At 45.2% G+C, this 20,901-nt stretch overlaps 1 protein-coding gene across 1 annotated transcript in view; it reads right to left on the minus strand.

Moving 5' to 3' along the window:
- Positions 1–20,901, minus strand: part of LOC308318678 (FH1/FH2 domain-containing protein 3-like) — a 179,323-nt gene that overhangs the window by 4,535 nt on the left and 153,887 nt on the right. The window contains exons 16-29 of the mRNA XM_080768302.1: positions 20,223–20,623; positions 19,753–19,923; positions 19,238–19,373; positions 18,796–19,085; positions 17,933–18,619; positions 15,001–15,159; positions 12,702–12,884; positions 10,510–10,629; positions 7,380–7,541; positions 7,039–7,229; positions 5,681–5,873; positions 3,484–3,507; positions 1,440–1,632; positions 962–1,129 (exon numbers count right to left, since the gene is read on the minus strand). Coding sequence (XP_080624428.1) covers positions 962–1,129; positions 1,440–1,632; positions 3,484–3,507; positions 5,681–5,873; positions 7,039–7,229; positions 7,380–7,541; positions 10,510–10,629; positions 12,702–12,884; positions 15,001–15,159; positions 17,933–18,619; positions 18,796–19,085; positions 19,238–19,373; positions 19,753–19,923; positions 20,223–20,623 — 3,078 coding nt within the window. The remainder of the gene's footprint in view (positions 1–961; positions 1,130–1,439; positions 1,633–3,483; positions 3,508–5,680; positions 5,874–7,038; positions 7,230–7,379; positions 7,542–10,509; positions 10,630–12,701; positions 12,885–15,000; positions 15,160–17,932; positions 18,620–18,795; positions 19,086–19,237; positions 19,374–19,752; positions 19,924–20,222; positions 20,624–20,901) is intronic.

The raw sequence follows: 20,901 nt of genomic DNA on the forward strand, positions 1-20,901 counted from the left end.
TTTCAAAAAACATGGGCTATAACCCATCGTTTTTGTCATTTCGTCATTTTTTTAAAATCTTCAAAAATGATGAAAAACGGCGCGCTATAGTATGCCGTACGATATGGGCTATAGCCCACGGTCCAAAATGATGAGAAACGAGGCTAACTTTTTTTTTCAAAATTTCAAAAAACATGGGCTATAACCCATCGTTTTTGTCATTTCGTCATTTTTTTCAAATCTTCAAAAATGATGAAAAACGGCGCGCTATAGTATGCCGTACGATATGGGCTATAGCCCATGGTCCAAAATGATGAGAAACGAGGATAACTTTTTTTTTCAAAAATTAAAAAAACATGGGCTATAACCCATCGTTTTTGTCAAATTGCGGAATTGCGGAAATTGGTCATTTCCAATGGTAATTTGGAATTTGAAATAATTTGAAATGGAAATTGCGGTAATTGCGGAAATTGCGGATATAGGGTAGATACCCTCACAAAAACATGCCGTAATCCTGGCCGTGTCCCTTCCACGCGCTATGTCCGGCCGGGGAAATTCCCCTCTGTCAGGTGAAATGCATAGAAGGAGGCATGAGGTCAGTCCGCTGCCCCCCCAGGTTGGCAGAGGAAGTGTAGCACCCAGGATTACATTAGATAATTGGCACTGGGTGAAAAGAAAACTGGGTTACAAAATCGTGGGATAAAAATTTAAATTTTAGAGATAAATCAAAGCCTCTGTCGCCTAGTTTTGTAAAAACAGACTTAAAGCCCAATTTCTACTTCAATTTACGACTGTGATGCTTAGAAGAAAATAGCAGACCTACATGCTCACAATGCGCAAGCTAGTCACGATGGGCAAGGCTTGTTTTCTTCCTCTGAGATGAGTAAAGGGCTGAAAACGAGGCTATGAGCTTGCTCTTTTCAGCGTACTATAGGCATTAGACTCAGCTGTGCATGTAAATGCAGCTCTATAATGAACTCACGTGACTTGCGGTTGACGCGGGAGCGCCTCCTTTCGCGCGGCTGCGCCCGCTGGCCGGGCCCCTGAGTGGCCGACCGCACGATCCTCTCCATGATGTCGTCGGCCGTGTCGTCGGCGCAGCAGCTCAGCGGGTCGTCCGTGGACGCCGTGCACCACGGAGGAACCCGCGCTGCATGAGGCCACAGGAACATCACATGGCACCATTATTGTGGCGATATATACGGTATTATCGCGATAATCAATATATACATGCTTAAAACTTAAAATAACACTTTTGTTTGCATAATAGCGTCCCTATTCTGGGGTTGTGAACGTTCCCCCCGAAAGATCTAGATCGGCTATTTTCGCCGAATCGATTTCTGTAGAGGGAAATAAGAGCGTACCAAATAGGTATGACGGAGGACAATTTCACGATAGATTATTGTAAGCTATTTTTATCACGATAAACAATGATTATTATACGCTTGAAAGCGACTAACCTCTAGTGCTGTTGGCTCTGGTGCGCGAGCGCAGGCCCGGTACGGTGGAGCTTCCGCTGTCGGGGCTGAGCAGGCTGCTCTTCAACACGGCCTTCATGTTCTCATGCTCGGCCACGTCCTCCGCACACTGGAGCCCCTGAGGATGCACCTCCTGGCCCTCGGAAGAGGAGGAGGCTCCGGCGAACTTACCGTTCTGTAGGAACAGAGTTGGGTAGGAGAGAGGGAGACGAGAAGGGAGAGCGGAGGAGAGGAGAGGAGACACAAAGGAGATCCATGAATGACCTTATTTTCTCTACTGATGCATTTACAAGGGGGAAGCGGTGGACACACGATCATGCTCTGACACACCCCGTCACGGCTCTGAAAAACAAGCAGATGTCCTTTTAACCACACGGACAGTCAGGTTCGTTGTCACTGGTCTGGTCTCCAGGCGAAGTAGTAACAGTTTCAAAGTGAACTTATACCACTCCAGATGAAAGTCTATGCAAATACATTTAGCCGGTGTCGGGCAGAGACCTCTTAGTCTTAGTAGCAGAAGTAGCAGATCTACACTGCCCTCCAAAGCCAAAGTGCAGTAACCACGGGAACAAAAATGGGCCAATATTGGGTTTAAAAGTGTTTCAACTGGTCAGCCAAATGAGATATCGGCAAATAAGTGATTACACTAATTGTAAATTATGTTCTTGAGGTAATTTATTGTTTATCCCACAAAATCACAAAGGCTAATTTGACCTTTGGGATACACAAATAAGTCGCTGTGTCCAAAAACGTAGTTACTGCACTTGACATAATGAGGTTTCCACCTGAAAGAGACTACACAGGTTAAAAAACAAAACAAAACAAAACAAAAAAACATTCATTTACACATTCCTGTGTATGCTTCTTGTCTCCAAATACAAAGTGTGAGTTTTGTTAGTTAGGTAATTTGCGTTACCAAGACAAGAGGGCGCATTCCATGTGGTCTGAAAACAAGTGTGAGTCATGTTAAGTAAGATGATCCCAGACAAGAGATGGACCTCTAGATCCCTCCCGAGGTCTATTACCCACGATTCATTTCTAGCAGGAAGTAGTGATGTGCTGATTGAGACCGACCAACCGACCGCCCTGACGGCTGCTGCTGCTTTGAATTAACACTTCCTTGTACTTCATGGTGGAAGAAGTACTCTTATTTTAGGTTCTATTTTAGTTTTCTCACTTAAAAAAAACGCAAGTAAAAGGCCGGTATTCAAATGTTTTACTTGCTTAATGTACGTTCTGTAATAATAATCTAAATCGGCAAAGCAACTTGTATTACTGAAGTTTTCAAAAAAATGTATGGAGTAAAAAACAAAAGGTGCAATGTTTGCCTCTGAGATGTAGCGGGGTAGAAGTATAAAGTAATGAAAAATGGACATAATCAAGCAAGTATAGTGTGTAAATAAATGTACCGCAAAGCGTGTACTTAAGTGCAGTACTTGAGTAATATAACACAGCGTTGTTTTCCACACAGGCACACTGCTCACTCAACAGTGTCTCTCTCTTATCTGTCCACTCTCTCGTCTCCGTAGGGTCCTTCCTTCCTTCCACATTCACTAACCTGTCAGTCTTACTAATGGATCCAACGTCTGTTAACCCGTTCAATCTGGGACAGCGTAGTTCGTTCGTATAGCATCACAATCATTTCAACCACTTCAAACCATTATTATTATACTATGAAAATGTGTGAAAATCCCTGGAAAAAATGAAAAAAAGGTGTGGGGTCCTCGACATGAAAACGTTTGAGAACCACTGATATAGCGACAGGCGTTTTACATAAAACTGTTAGGAATTAAAATACACGCACACACACACATTGTGGTTGAGGGTCAAACATAGTAGTAAACCGATGGGTTTCAGACCGCCTGTTAACAGAACTTACCAGTCAGGTTCAAGTACAATGAACACACACACACACACACATGCACGGCCGTGCGTGCACAGACTGCACACACACACACACACACACACACACACACGCACGGCCATGCGTGTGCACACACACACATTCTGTGACAGTCACCCCTACCTCCAGTTCATCTTCGTCCTCACTCTACCGAGGACAGAACGGAGAAAGAGGAAATAAAAGACAGCAGGAAGACAGAGGAAGGGAACAACATTCAATTAAAAAGAAAAGTAGAATGAGGTACAGAAGGTTGACAGATCATTTCTTTGAACCTCCTCAACTCAAGACTGTATGAAACACATCTTTTCAATGTTGGCATTGAATATTGAATCATTGGCATGATTCAATATTTTATTCATAAATGTGCCACCATGTAATGTGTTGTGACCTTGTAGATCGGCTATTTTTGCATGACACTGTTGTACGATTTAGTATCATTCAGGCGATTAATCACACTAATGGATTTAGTCAATTCTAATAAATCAATTAAAATGTGTTCTTGGCAATTTGTTGATATACAAAATAACATAGTCTCTGTCGGGTGGTAACCTCACCAAAGTTTTGGACAAAACTGTTAAAAAAATGTTACTTTTCAGGATTCAAATGTGTGTGGACAAGGTTTCTGTCCGACAGCAACAATATATATATAAATAAACTGTACTCCTTCATTATTCAATTAATAAGTAACCGATAAGCTACTAAGAATACAATGGATAGCTGCCTGCAAGGACAAGGGGGGGGTGGCCACTGACAGTAAGAGGAGACACCGCGTGGCTCTGGGGGATGTTATTCCAGCTACAGGGACCTGCAAAGGTTTGAATTCTCACACAGTGATTCAATTAGGTTCCCCTTGAACTGCAAGGGGGCCCCCGCTGGGGAGCGGCAGGCTCCGCTGGGTTTAAGGGATTATTTTAATCACACAGGGAGGCAGTGGTGGAAAGTAACTAAGTACAGTACTTAAGTAAGATTTTGATGTCTTTTTTTGTGTAGTATTTCCAATTTTCAATACTTCCATTCCACTACATCTCGGATTCAAATATTGTACTTTTACTCCACTACATGTATTTGAAAACATAGTTTGTAGATTTTGAATATTGTCACAGAACACATACATTAACCACGATTTCCGCGATCTAATTAGAAAATAGCCGATCTACAACCTTGCACATTGTGAGTTTGTAGATCTGGGACATTCTGCACAATGAGTACTTTTACTTTTGGTCCTATACAGTAAGTACATTTTGATGCAAATACTTTGGTACTTTTTTTAGTCAAGTACATTTTGAATTCTGGACTTTTACTTGTAACAGAGTATTTCCATATTGCAGAAGTGGCAGTAAAACATGTGAGTACTACATATGTCCACCATTGCCTTGTTCCAGTACAGCCTGCTGCTGCTCCTGTGGACAGACTGCCACACTGAAAACAAGCTCCAGGACTGTTGTTACAGTAACCCACTATGACTATATGCAGGGAGCATGCTCTGATGTCACTGCATATGTATGTTGATGTGTCTGAGAGAGGAAAAGTAATGGACTGTCCCTGGTCAAGTCCAGCTAGCGCAAAGAGGGAAGGAAAATCACGGTGAGATCAGGGGAAAATTGGGAGATTTAAGCGGTTGCCAAAGATATTAGAATTCAGGTTGCTCCACACAGTAATTGGAAGAGTGCATTAGAAGTTGAAGGAAGACATTGGGGATCAGCAGGGAGTGAACTGGAAAAAGTGTCAGTATTCGGCATTTAGAATCCTTTTTGCCAAATGAATAGTCAGTCACGTAGTTATATTAGGTTGACCACAGAGCCACTGTCATTATGGCACGCTTCTAAATCTGCCTTTTTGACAGAGATGGGACGAGGCGTGTGAAGTAGGCTTCAGTCACATCTAGGCCTGTCACAATTATTACTTTATAATTATACTCGCCTAATCGCAATTATTTGAGGTGATTATGACAATAAATGTTTTTATATAAACGTCATAATCATTTCCATATTGAGAAACGCTATTTTCAAACATTTTCAAAAATAGTGAAAATAATACCGTAGTTTATCTACAAGCTCAAAATGTGTGACGATGTGACGTGTTTTGAGCTTGAAGATCGTCTATTTCCACTATCGACTATTTCCACTATTCATGTGTTATTTTAAGATCAATTATTAAATTCTGCAAGTTATTTGTCATATCTCTCCTGTGCACCTTTCGTTTACGAAGCCTAAAGCCCGAACAGAGTTCCAATGTTCAACGACCGAAACGTGTTCAAATTAACGCAATTAATAATAGCGACAATGATCCAGTGAAGACGATCTTCATGGTGATAGCTTACATCTGTGATCATCTTCCCGCGGGTCTTGTTCCTCTCTCGGTGGTTGGCGCGCTTCTGTTTCTGCTGCAGCACGCGCTCCCGCGTGGTGCGGTACTCCAGCGCAAACTCGCTCAGGATCTTGCTGAAGCGATGGACGCTCACGTCGCGCACGGCATACGTGGGATGGCCCAGGAACAGCAGGAAGGCGTGGAACCTGGAGGGGAAACAGCGACGGCGTCATAAATAGGGCTGTCACGATTAAACATCATAACATACAGAACATACAGAATGACCAATATACAACATACGTTGGAACACTTTCATTTTGGTTCGGTCTTCAGGCTTCATATACACAACTTGCGCAGGGCAGATATGACACATAACACAGAAATTACTAACACATCTTCCGGACTATAAAGCGCACCTGAATATAAGCCCCACCAGCTAAATTTCGGGAAAAAAACGAATGTGTACATAAACAAGCCGCACTGGACTATAAGCCGCTATAAGACATGGACCGGCCATAGAAATAGATTTAGAAGGTCCCCTGGTGGCCGGTAGCTGTAAAAATCCATAGATTAGCCACACCATTGTATATGCCGCAGGGTTCAAAGCATGGGAAAAAAGTAGCGGCTTATAGTCCGGAAATTACGGTAATAATACCAGTAAGACGCCCTGGGTGACAGCAGACTGCTGGGCACTTTGGCATGGGGGGTCAGATCAACATATGGAATGAATTCTGTACAGGCCATATATGGAGCGTGTCTTGAGTGTAGAGGGTTTGATGAGGTCTGGCCATATATGGAGCGTGTCTTGAGTGTAGAGGGTTTGATAAGGTCAGATCAACATATGGAATGTTAGAACAGGTCAGCTCCTTATATGGAGATCTAAGGGTGGCAGCGGGGGGAAGTGTCTTGAGTGTACAGGGTTTGATGAGGGCCCAGGTAGGGCCTTCATTTTCGGGCCTGTTGAGAACTCTACTAATAAGGTTGGGGCATGTAGAATTTGAATGGAGAGGTATAAGTCAGAAGGGCGAGTGGGGAGGGATCCATATATGGAATGTCAGAACAGGTCAGAGTTGCTGGCCGGCTGCATATACTGTATGCAGATCTAGGTGATGATCCAGTCTTCTCCATGTATGGCTATCCAGGGTTTGATGAGGTCAGTGTCGTGATCTTCGGCCATATATGGTAGCATGACGTGTCATGAGGAGTGACCATATATGGAAGCGTGACACAATGCGTGACGTGACACGGCAGGACATGCAGGTTTTCATAGTAAACTGCGACCTACGGCCGCAATTAATGTACTGTTTTTAAATCAGAAATAGCCGGTCGACAAGCCTACAACACGTCACATTATCTGAAGAAATAACATACCTATTGATTATTCTACGATGTACAATCTTCAGGATGATGATCCTCTCTGCACAGTCCTTGAGGAAGTCAGACATCTTCTGCTTCAGTGCCGGCTTCATCTCGTGTTTGGCGATGACCTTGAGGTGGTCCCAGGACGCCTTGCACCGTCGCTCCATCTGGGCCAGATTGTCCTGCAGCTGGTCAAAGTCCACCTGCATGGGACAGTGTGATAGGATGTCACCTCAGACCACTGTTGTACAAGTCATTCATTCATATTGAATACCACTGTGTGTGCACAAACTAGTAGCTGTGACTGTACTACTACTGCTGATACTGATAGCAGTGGTGCAGGTGGGGCTGACCTTGGATGAGCGGGTGATGGCTCCTATCTCGGAGTAGAGGTCGGAGCTCTCTGGGAACTTCTCCACCACGATTGCACAGGCGTGGTGGAGCAGGGACTGCTTGTGGACCGTGTCCTTCACCTCCGGAACCTTCTCCAGGTAGCTCAGCTCAAAGCCCTTCGCCTGCACAAACACACAACGTCTCTGCTCAGTTCAAAGCCATTTTGGGGCGGGAAGCCCTTTTGGTGTTAGCATTAATGTTATGCTTTAGCTATTGAAAAATAGCAGATCTACAAGCTCATAGCACGCCACCGAGTGGCGCGCTATGAGCTTGTAGGTCTGCTATTTTTGAAAAATCGAACTTACATAGACTTACATAGAAACATAGCTTTTTCAGAAAACTGTCATGATGTAGAAGACATTTTTAGAATCTGATCTCAAATGGGTTAAAGGCAGCCCTTCACCTGCTCGGGGCTCGGTTCAAGGAGCTCCTGTTTGATATCCGTTTTTTTCACCCAGTGTCAATTATCTAATCAATCCTGGGCGCTATACACTCCCTCTGCCAACCTGGGGAGAGCAATGGATCGACCTCATGCTTCCTTCTATGCGTGAGGAGTGCAAGCAGCTTCTTTTCACTTGAAAGGGGGGAGTTTCCCCGTTTGGACATAACGCATTGAAGGACACTTAAAATATTATTATTAATATCATTCCAGGGTCCCTCAAGGCTCTAATGCTAGCGTCTTAAAAGCTTTATCCACAATACGGATGCTGGGGTTTATGTGGTTAATAAAGGATAGTTATGGCTCTGTCAATCTAAGGGTGGGTTGCATCAACAAGGATTCAATTAAGCATAGTTTATGGCTAATCAAGGATTTCAGGAAATAGGTTTTTACTTTAATTTGAGTTGTGTTGCAATGCTTACATTTCGACAAAATCAGTGATCAAAACCTTAACCCGTGATTCATTTTGATTGTCCACCATAATGGATTGGCCAGTGCAAATAAACAACATTACTCTCTAGAGAATATTCATGCATTGCTTGTTTCTTCCCTTTCTTCCCTCTGTAGCTTGTTCACAATGTTCAGCCAAGGAATACACGATTCAAACTAGTCTAGTGTCTAGTTTAATTGTGGGCCTGATTGTCTTTTATTTATTTCTTATTATGGGTTCTTTGTTGACTCTGTACCGCCGCCTTGAAAACGTAGAACTCAACAGGGTTGAGTTTCCATATTTTCCATTGAGGAACTCGACTCGGATTTCTTCAGTCCATTTGACATTGTGTTGCCATGTTGGAAGTTTTAATAGTTCAAATTATCTCCTTGAAAAAGAGAAAGGCAAGCACTCGTGTTAACTCGTGTTAATTTCGTCGACTAAAACTATGACGACATTTTTTCGTAGACTACTTTTTTTCCCTGACAAAAACAAAATAAAAACGAACTATATGATTATGACTAAAACTAAATATGTTGCCAACTTCGGGTCCGTGTCATTAGTATGACGGCTCGTTATTCTGACATAACTAACCCTACCTACCCCTAACCATAACCCTAACCATAACCATGGTTATCACAGACACTTGAGTGTCAGCCATTACATGTAGGCGAAAAAATCAACTGTGGACTTAGTCTTACGATATTAGACTAAATCTAAAACATTTCAGATGACTCAACACTAAATGGAATTTTAGTCCAAAGACTATAACTATGAGAGATTATGAGAGTCTACTGTACACATGTAAATTAAGAGGATTTTACATAATTATGGAGATAAAACATTATAATAATGATATCAATTAGAAGACTGTGGGACCGTGGCCTAATGCATTAGCCTGGCTAATAAGCCAGACTCAAATCACACTGTCCTGTAATCCGCCTGATTCGCGTCTGGCTTTAGCCAGGCTACTAATGCATAGCGTTGCTGTCGGGCAGAAATCTCTTATCTCCATATTCTAAGTTTTGAAAATATGAGGTTTCCACCTACAGAGACGATATCAAGACTAGAACATAGTTTAGTATTGCTCAGCAGATATACAGTATGCTGGACATGGCTTCAACCCACCCGGCCACCCGTCAGCAAACTTCTCAATGTGCAACGAATGACTACATAAATAAACTGCAGGCACTACATTACACTTCCTTTTTCTTGGCGGGGGTCAGAGATATGCAACAACCACGCAACTAAATTACAGGACAACGCTATCATTACGGAGAGCGAGAGAGAGAGCAAACATATCTTTAAAAAGAGAGAGAGAGAGGAGGGGGTATTGAGCAGTGATTTCTCTCCATTAAGGCTGTGATTATCACAAACCACAATCAACTGCATGCAGAGCCCAAGCTGACGATGGTTGTGTTTCGCTACAGCATCAAAGGAGAGCTGTAACAACAGGAGCCTCTTTGTTCTTATACTGTAAGAAGTAGAAACGCCACCATTATTATTTATGGGAACGTGTTGTTGTTTGGATGCCGACCGAGGCCGAGGCCGCGCTGCATGCGCTTCTCTCACTCTGCATGTTTGGCTCTAATAGCATCCCCAAGGACACACACACACACGCATGCATGCACAGTTGCACACACCCACAGACACAAGGACACACGCACGCACACGAATGCATGCACACTCACCCACAAACACAAGGATGCACGCGCACACACACACACACACACACAGTCTCACACACACACGAGCCTACACAGTACACACACAAGCCTACACAGTACACACACACACACACACACACACACACACACACACACACACAAAGAGAAGACTCCTTGTCTTCTCACAAAGAGAAGACTCCTTGTCTTCTGCACTGTCAAACCCTTAGCGTTAATGTGACCTTGTTCAAATGGACCTTAACTAACCTTTAAGGGCCCAAATAACATGCAGGATTTAACCAGTGTGATATGTCTCTTTCAGACAGACAGACAGACAGACATTCTGTGAGCACATAGCACATTCTTTTATACATACAGACACTGCACTGTTATCCCTGCCAAATAAATATGGTAAGGGATGAGAGAGAGAGAGAGAGAGAGGTTTAGGTTTCATACCGGTGTCGTGCATGGAAAATAGCCGATCTACAAGCTCATAAGGCGTTGCAGCAGATCAGATATGTTCCATCCATCTGTTTATAAATCAGACATTTACTCACATTGGTGCCGTTGAGGAAGTTGCCGATGGCCAGCAGCGTAGCCAGGATGTAGCCCAGCGTCTTGTTCTTCTCTAATTGGTCCATCCCTTCCTTCAGGTCCTGGAGAGGCTCCGCCACTTCCTGTGTCCAAATATAGCCATACCTTTAACATCAGGTTAAACCCTTCCTGTTGTCCAAATATAATCATACCATTACCATTAGATTTAAGAGTGTAGAGTAGGAGAGTAGCGACACGCTTTGAAGCGGGTACGGGCTATAGTTCCAAAAATTGCTCCTATGACTGGAACTATCCCATTGAGATAGAATGAGCACACAATGAGCATGCCATTGTTGGGATGGGATTCAACGCTATAGTGTCACCACTCTCTTATTATATCACTCTGGTCCAAATATAGTCAGATGTGTTCCATTAGATTAAACTCTACTTCCTGTGTCCTAATTCAGTCATGTGTTCCATTAGAGTCAACCCAGACGCAGACTGGCAACATCCTCACTACGTCTGGGTTTAGAATGCAGCTCATGTTTTTGTTCAATAATAATAAAAGTATGATAAGCTCCATTTATACGGTCCGTTTCATTCGCATATATTATTATAACCCAAATGCTGTTTGCTTTTGACTTTATAATTGTGATTTATGTGTTTATCAGTTTAATTTCGATTTTGGATTATGGTTTTATTGTGGTTTTCATGTGGTTATGTTTTATTTTTTATTTTCTTTATGCCGTTTGGTCATCTGCCTAGATTGAAAGGCCCTTTGGGTCAACTCCTCTGTATTGCCTCCTTTGAGGCACTACATTGTTCTCGCTACTCTCCATTTTTGGAGAGTAGAGAGAGTTTCGTTTTTGAGTTTAATAAAAGTTTATTGAGTTTATTATTGTTTATTGATTACAGTCCATGCTTACTCTACTTATACCGAACTCGCACACTTGTATGTCACTCTAGACATAACTAGACATTTAGCCACTTTAGGCATTTAGCCTGCTATGCCTAAACTTTAATAATTGGAGTAATGGAGGTGCGAGATAAACGGTAAATGGTACGTTTATGTAGGCCTAGCACTTTTATCCACATAGCTTTACAATGTGCATTCCATTCACCCATTCAGACACAGACGGTGGAGGAAACCATGCAAGGCACCAGCCTGCTCATCGGGAGCAATTAGGGGTTCAGTGTCTTGCTCAAAAAGGACACTTCGACACTAACCCATGGGGGGAACCCGGGATCGAACTGGGAACCTCTTGTATCCCAACTCAGCTCAACCTCCTGAGCCACTCCACACAGCCTCCACACACACACATTTGTGTGTCGTCACTGCTGGTGTATCCTACTACTGAATCACCTGCCTGTGAGGGCCCTCACCGGGAGGACGTAGGGCCTTCGTCCAACTCCTCCCTCCCAACACTCCCTGCTGACAGCCCGTAGGAGTACGTACAGTGACAAATACCACCCTCCCCGCACGGCTTCCCTGCCCCGAACACGGGCCCAATTGTGTTCATAATATAGATGCTCGACAACACCGGAAGGACAGGGGTCATTGCCATGCTGGCTTGTGGTGGACATTTTGTCAAGATTTGCCACAGACAATATTACCATAAACGCATAAAGAGCTAACCCTGAATGAGCATAACATGTCTGTGACCCTGAGGGTTAGGGGGTTTCCTTGCAAATAAAACATTTGAGAACCACTAGTACTAGTTGGACTCCTAATATGCCATAGCATCATAGTAAATCAGTGTCATACATATTCTGAAGAAAACCTGGAGACTGTGTGTAAAAAAGAAAATCCAAAATGTTCCAAGACGGCCTGGGCCATGGCTCAGTGGTCCAGGCACCTTGGTTGTTAATCCAGTCTGGCAGTGTGCCGCGGGTTCGACTACCGATTCCGACGGCCTTTACTGCATGTCTTCCCCCCATCTCTCTCCCCATTTCCTGTCAGCCTACTGTCTGTCCCTCCATAAAAAATATAAAATAAAGGCGAAAGCCACAAAAAAACATTTAAAATGTTCCAAGACCAAGTAATAATGAACGACCACGGTGGATTCCAACCCACGAGCTCCGTAGTGGTGGGAAGGCACCGCCACCCGAGCGCCACGGACGGCACGCTGTTTTCGGATCGCACCACGGTGCCACCGCGCACGGAGCGAGCCACGCCGGAGAGGGGAAAGCGGAGGGAAAAGGCGTCCTCCCTCACCTTCTCGATCAGCTCGTAGTCCATCTTGAAGGCCCACAGCTGCAGGCGGGCGGACAGCTCGCTGATGGAGGACAGCATGAGGAGGAACTGCTCGGCGCTGCCCAGGGGGACGTCGGGGCTGAGCAGCTGGGCCTCCTGGATCCTCTGCTTCTCCTCCTCGCTGGGGATCATCGTCAGGATTTTCTGCAGACGGATGAGTATAGGGAACGGACAGGGATGTAAAGTAATGTTCATTTACATAGTGTAAAGTATATTTACTGTACTTACTACTACATTTTGAGAATTGAAAATAGCCGATCTACCAGCTCATGATGTGTGAGCTTGTAGATCTGCTTTTTTTTTTAAAGATTTGAAATTTGACGGGAGTACTTTTACTTTCGGTACTTTGAGTACATTCTGATGCCAAATCTTTTACTCAAGTACATTTTAAATTCCGGACTTTGACTTTTAACAGAGAATTTCTACAATGCAGTATTGATACTTTTACTTGTGAGTACTTTACCCACCACTGGGAATGGAGAAGGGGGGGGGGTGTCTCTATGGGTCAGTCGATATATCGTTGCTGTCGGGCAGAATTATTTCCATATTCTAACTTGTGTTATTTTCATGAATTAACGCCCTGTACTTGATCATACCACAGTGTCACACAAAAGCATCAAAAGTAGCACATCCACAAGCTCAACACTTTCGATCTGCTATACTTTTTTGGACATAGGAGGTTTCCAGCTTTCCACCTGACACAGACGTACGCGTGAGGTCGCGTGGAGCTACAGTGTGTCAGAGAGAGGAGTTAATGGGTGATTCATGCTCGTGTTGTGCGTGCGCACGTAGAACAGTGAGCTTGTAGATCTGCGGTTTAACGGTGCGCAACACAGCACACGGCCATTTATAAGTCAGGCTTAAATCACACAGACAAGGGGAGGAGGAGGGGGTTGCTCCCAGCACTGCACGCTCCAACATCCTCAGGTTAATTCAACACCTATGAGACCCTTTAGGGTCTATTGTTTTACACTCTTAAATTAAATTAACACTCAAGAGTTTCACAGCGTAATCTGCAGCTGTGTGAATTTCATATTTCACCCCCCACCCCCCCTGCAACCTTGCACAACTTCTGAACTTTGTACTCCTCCTCCACACTCTCGCCGGTGAGCGCCGTGCGGAGGCATATACATACTCCTCTATACACGTTAAGAACATTCCCAAGGGAAAGGTATGAAGAGTATGGCTTGTGTAATACCACAGGGAGGAGGCCATTCATCATCACTATTTGCAGGTCCATACCATTCCTCCACAGGGCTACAGTATTTTTAAAATGACCTGGAAGTATTCGAAATATGCGTTTAGTGTTTAATCCTTAATGGCCTTCTTTGATTAATTATATGATATCAGCCAAGAAAGGCCTATAGCTATCCCACTAGGAACACCACAGGACACGTCCGCCGATGCCTAGGAGTCAAAGGCCTATAGCTATCCCACTAGGAACACCACAGGACACGTCCGCCGATGCCTAGGAGTCAAAGGCCTATAGCTATCCCACTAGGAACACCACAGGACACGTCCGCCGATGCCTAGGAGTCAAAGGCCTATAGCTATCCCACTAGGAACACCACAGGACACGTCCGCCGATGCGGCCAACACCAACTAATCGACGCGTTTGTGGAGTGAACCGCATTAGACGTGTATTTTGGTGAGCTGAGTAAATATCTGTTTGAGGCAGCCATGTTGATTTTGGAGCCAGTGCTGGCTGTAGGAAGCGTTGTTTGCTGGGTCAGCACCACTGGGCAGTCTACAGATACAGAGAGGAGGACATTTTTTTTCTCCCTCTCTGTCTTTCTCTCGTTTGGATAAATGTGGAAAGGACTGAACAATATGACAGAAAACGGTGGTGCAAGGTTGGGTAAAATTGGCTTAATAGTTCACAAGAGTGACACGTCTCAGACTCGTCTCTCTCCTGACTTCCAAGCTGTGGAATTCAATTCTTGTGCTGTAGTCTGAAAACTCCACCTCTCCTATTTTTTTATATTAAATAGTATATATTTCTTTCTTGACCACAAATATGATGGCATGTTGGGTTTATGTGCAAAACTTCCCTACAAAGCCAAAGTGCAGTAACTACATCACTTTGACGACCATTTGGCTGACCAGTTGAAACACTTTTAAACCCAATATCAGCCATTTCTTTCCGTAGTTTGGCTTTGTTGGGCAGAAATATACAGTGACAAAAACACACCAAGGGAGTACTGTGTGGACCCAATCACAGAGCCACATATATGAACGGTCATTGAGCAGTTCTACTCACCTCTATGCCTTCCTTGTTCAAAGCGTACTCATCGAAGTTGAGAATGGCCGTCTTGATGGTGCGTGGTGGAGGTAGGACGGTCAGGCCGATGTTGATGGCGTTGCTACGTTTGGAGTCCAGCACGATGATCTCCTGCCGCTTGCCATCCACCGCCGCTTTCTGTGGATGGAACACAAAGCTTCTGTGAGAGAGAGATCACCCAGCCAGCGTACAGCACACTGTCACATCCTGAGTGTTAACCCATTTAGGCCATTTTCATAATTCCCATTACAGGCCTGACATCGAAATTTAGAAAATGTCTTCTAAGTTTTCATGTTTCTGTATCAGTGGTGCTCAATATTTCATGTCAAGGACACCAAAAATGATATGTAATCGGCCACCAACCCCCATCTGAAAATATGTAGTACCAGGAACCCCTCAGAAGCAAAGATTTGTGTTAATAACGTTCGCTCTGAAAGAATATATTAAAATATTTGTGCCCGTAGCGCGGCACTCAGTGCCACGCTATGAGCTTGTAGATCTCCTATTTTTCATTCAAGCTCCAATAGGAGACTCACTCTTTCCCAGAGCTTTGAGCATGGTTTTGAGGTTATTATTCTGTGAGGTTGGGTTCACGCCACGGTTAGGCATAATGTTTGTGAGGTTAGAGTAAAAAGACTACGTACTTCACCACTTTTCAACCCCTTCATATCTGTGTCTCCTGGAAGGGCTGGGCAGTTCAGAAACCCGCCCACCGTTTGAAGAGGTTATTGAAGAGTTATTTCCCAAATGGCGTATGTGCATATGGAGCGGGACTACCTCTTACCCGGAGCTAACCTAGACCTAACCTAGAGGTTCCATTCTGGTCAGAAAGAATCATTGTGCATGTAATGTTGGCTCACTGGAAACACTCTGCTACTCTGAGAACCACTGTACACTATGGAACAGAGCCTTCATTAGTATCATCGGTAACACCTGTGAAGGAAGTCGGACGAGGCCCGGAAGTAGTTATTTCCAAAATATCATAATTGGTCTAGAGTAGCTTTAATTTAGTGTACAAAATGTAACCAAAATGGACCCAGAAGAAGGGTCCATTACACTCTCTAGAGAGTTACAAATAAAATGGATAAATGAAAACTGAAGATTTTGAGGAGGCTTTCACAAACATTGTCCCAGCCAGGGCCAGAACAAGCTTAGATGGAGGTGGGGGTCATTGAGTACATTGTGCCGCGAACTTCAGAGAATGTAAAAAAATAAAAAATAAAAAATAAACACAGGACAAAAAAAAGTTTGAGAATGGCTGCATTATTAGAGTATATAATTTCATGGGTTATGCAAATATTTTTTAACAACTTCAATTGCGCAACTGACTGGAGGAGCTAATGGCAGAACAGTGATCAAAGTATGAAGATTATAGGGGGGAAAAACGGCATTAAACATCAAACAACGGTGAAGTACGGACAGAGGGAATGAAAACACAGCTGGAAATTCCACTGGATTCCATCACTCCTCATGCATCTGCCACAGTAAGGTGGACCTACTAGACTTGGCACTAGAGCCTCGACCCATGCCATGCCACAAGTTATAGGTCCCACACCCCTCCTAACCTGTCCTAGACCACACATCAGTGATATTTAGACCCATATGTCGTGCAGTGTGTTTCAAAAACGTTGATATAACTAAAGTTTGTATTTCAGAACGTGCAACTATTTCTACTTTTACATTTTGGAAAACGTTTTTAAATGTTTGTCTATAATCAGTATTAATCACATGCCCAAAATAGTGACTCCAAGTCAAAAGTGGCTTGGAGTCACATGAGCTGCATCATTGCAGATAGAGGGTCTGTGTCTCTCTCTGGCCCCTTTTCCACCAAAATAACTTTGGCTCTAGAACTGGTTCCGTTCTTTATTCTTTTATGATGGTTTATATCACATCTGCATCCAACCTGAATAGTGACACGCCCACTTTGGTTCCCACCCAAGAATAAGTCTTTTTTGGTTCCAACTACCCCAAAATGCCAAAATACCCAAAACGTAGAATATTTTTGTTATCGTTCCTTGGATAAGATTTTGTCCAAAATGCCATGCTATATCGATGTGGTACCATTAGGAGAGATAACAGGCAAACATTGATCAAAATATCAATTATCCTACATTCACTAATTGTGTAGACTTCTTATAAATTACGGTAAGTAATGCAGATGTTTAACAATAATTGAACTCCCAAGAGTTAAAGATCGATAAGGGTCCATTCGGTTCCATTTTACACTCTCAAGAGTTAAAGGGTCCATTCGGTTACCAACACTCCATTATTTAACTGCATGGGGACCACCTGGAACCCCCTCAAGGACCACTGGTTGAGAAGGAAGGACTGATCTAGGAGCAGCAGCAATGTGTTTCACATGGCCTGCCCTGTATCCATCCTCACACTGCAGTGGAGCTGCATGCATCTGCAGCAATGTGTTTCACATGGCCTGCATTCCTCTGCTGGGTGAGAGGAGAGGTGACAGGGCCTAGTGTGTATGCTCGGCTCCAGTGCACGCGCACGCACATGCACGCGTACACACACATCTCTGGCTGCACGGCTGCACGTGTTGGGGGGGGGGGGGGTCCTGTCTTTTTTTTCTGAAGTGAATAGTGTGCAGATATACCCATGAAGCTAAATAAAAACTCACGTCTAAAACTGTTTTGTTTCAAATCTGCCACAGCGTGAACTCTATTTGGACCACTTCAATTACTCTGAAAACTTGAAATAACTAATGACCGAAAATAGGCGATCTACACGCTTACATCGTGGCGTGCTGTGCTGTGACACTGTTGTAAGCTTGCGGATCTGCTACTTTGGTGCTTTCGTGTGACGCTGTAGTGTGATCAAGTAGGGCGTTGATTTACCAAAAGTGTAGAATATGGAGAGATAAGAGGTTTCTGACAGAGAGTGTGAATGTGTGCTGTACCTTGGTGACGGGCAGCTCCTTGGACTTGGACTCAAAGAGCTGCTCCAGCTTGGACGTGTCCAGCTTGACGGGCTCCAGCCGCGACCACAGGGACTCCTTGCAGCGCCGCGGGGCGCTGCTCTTGCACTGCCAGTCCAGCAGCCGCACCTCGTTCCAAAACAGACGGATGGTCTTCTTCTTCTTCTGGAAGAGCGGCGAGGAGGAGCCCTCCCCTCCGCCCACCCCTCGGCTCAGCTGGGGGGACGGTGGCGGCGGGAAGGGCGCCATGAACGGAGGGGGCGGCGGCATGGCGGGGGGCGGCGGCGGGCACCCTCCCCCAAACAGGAGGGACGGGAGCGGGGGGAGGGGAGGGGGCGGCGGCAGCTGTTGCTGCTGCTGCTGCTGGCCGGAGCCCAGCAGCATCACGCTGTCCAGGTCCAGGATGTCGTCGTCGTCCTCCTCGCCCAGGTCGGTGAAGTCCATCTCCTTGATGCGCAGCTCGCGCGGCGCCGCCAGCAGCTGGTCCCAGATGTGGTCCGACTCCTTCTTGGGCGGCTGGGGTGACGAGGCGCGGGGCTGAGGCTGCTGCTGCTGCTCTTTGGGGGAGCAGTTGGGCTCGAACTCCTGCGGTGACGTCAGGCCCTTCACCAGGTGTCCGAACTTCTCAGCCACCGCCCGCACGTTGCCCTGGTTGTCCAGGTGCCCCACCTGTGTAGGTACGATTTAAGCGTTATTTATCGCCGTTTATCGCGATGCCAAAAACTAAGCACTTTTTACTCAAGTACATTTTGAATTCCAGACTTTTACTTGCAAGTTCTACATTGAAGTATTGATACTTTCACTTGAGTAAAACAATCGAGTACTATTTTCCACCACTGTCCCACCTCCATCTTCTTGACGCTGTCCTCCCGGGCCTGCCGGTGAGCCTCCAGCGTGCAGATCCTGCTGGCCAGGCTGGTGACCTCCGTCGTCTCCTTCCTCTCGCCGCCGTCCTCCTCCTCCTCCTCTGTGCATTTCTTCTCCCTCTCCGACTCGGCCAGCTTTCCTTCCCCGTCCTCGCCGCCGGAGGACGAGGACGCCTTCTGGGCGTACAGCATGTCCAGCATGAAGCGCTTGTTGTTCAGGATCGTGCCGTTGGCGTCCTCCGCGTCCTTCGCAGACTGCGTCCACTGACCTGTCGATTAAAGGGGACAAACAGGTCGAATTTTAACCACAGGGATACAAAGACATTTATCATGCCAAGGAACCACAAATAGTCATAGCCTCTGTCTGGATATGTAATGACTTTCAGGGGAAGACAAACAACAAGTAAAGCACGGTTCCCACCTGCTTCAATGTCATTGGTCGGTTTGTCCTCTGGCGCCTCCCTCTCATTGGTCAGCTTGTCCTCTCGCTCCTCCCTCTCCAGGGTGCTGCTGGCCGAGGAGATGCTGGACGCCGAGCAGTTGTCCTTCTCGTTCACCTATAGGGACAGGACCATAGTCGTTATTAACGTTTATCGTGATAGAAACCTTTGTCCGTCATACACTGTCTGGGATCAATTCACCTTTGCCGAGCTGCATTATTCGATACCACTTAAACCCTGTATACATAATTTGTAAAACGTGTCTGTAAATAATATACTTAATAAAGTATTTTCTTCACACTCTTTGCCAAAATAGCAGTTCTACAAGCTCACAACGCATTGTAGATCTGCTATTTTTGGCAAACGTCCTTGCCCATAATGTTTTTAAGAGTTTAAGCACAATTTCATTATCGCGATATCACGAATCACAATTATTTTTCGCCACAATAATTGTGACATGTAATCTTCATATCGTCCCATTCTTCCCCACGTTCACCTCCTCGTTCTGGCGCTCCTTCTCACTGAGGAGCACGCTCTCCTCCATGGGCTGCTCCTCCTCTTCCTCCTCCAGCTCCACCATCTCCACCATCTCCACCTCCTCTCCCTCTTCTTCCGACCCTCCTATAACCGTCACCACCTCCTCCGTCACCTCCACCACCTCCACTACCTAAAAGAAGTAAATAAAATAAAAACACTGTGAAGCATGCAGCTTTCTGCTTAAACGGGCCGACGGCTTGGAATAAACGGCTCAAGACCTATTTCTTCACTCTTGCTTTTAGTTGAGTTTTTAAATCTCTGTGTTGTTGTTATTCATGATTCGCTTTAATGTTGTTTTATGTTTTTTTTCTCCTTTGCTATTATTTTAATGTTATTTTATGTTTTTGCTTTTCTTTTTTCTTTATTGCTCTGTAAAGCACTTTGCGCTGCATTCATGTCATGAAAGGTGCTATATAAATAAAGTATTACCTCCACCACCTCCTCCACCTGCCCCATCACCGCCACCTCCATCCCCGACGGCCTCCTTCTGTTCGCCGCCGTCTTCTCCTTCTCCTGCTCCACCTCCTGGTTCCTTCCTAGCTTCACTTCCGTGTGCCTGTCGCGCGCCGCTAGCTCCGTCCGTCTGCTTCCCCTCTGCGCCTCGGCCTTCGCCGTCGTCGTCTGCGCCGTCTGCGTCGTCTGCGTCTCGCCTGCGACCTCCTCTGCTTCCGTCCGCCGCTCCTCCTCCTCCTCTGGCCTGGAGGGAGGCGTGGTGGGAGGAGGAGGCTCGCAGGCTGCACGGAGCCCCGAGGCCAAGGCTCCTGCTGCTGCCGTGCTCCTGCTTCTAGACGGCAGGTCAAGGTTTGGTTCCGAGACGAGGCGCTCCGTTCCTGGAAAAGCAGAACCGTAACAGGCAACGAGTCAAACGAGACCGCGGGGGGAATGTTCCCCCTCTGCGCTGGCTTTGATTCATCACTGTCCAACAGAACAGCCGTTCTCAACCCTTTTTTATTTATTTTTTATATAGCTCTGAACCACTAGGCATAATATCATTAATGCTGTCTTAATGCACATCTATAAGCGTTTTGAGCTTGTAGATCAGTTACTTTTTGTACTTTTGGATTTGAATCGTTTTGGACATGTGAGGTTTCCCCCCGACCCGACAGAG

This window comes from Protomyctophum bolini, assembly GCF_963924005.1.
Source record: "Protomyctophum bolini genome assembly, chromosome: 7".
In the NCBI taxonomy this organism is placed as follows: Eukaryota; Metazoa; Chordata; class Actinopteri; order Myctophiformes; family Myctophidae; genus Protomyctophum; species Protomyctophum bolini.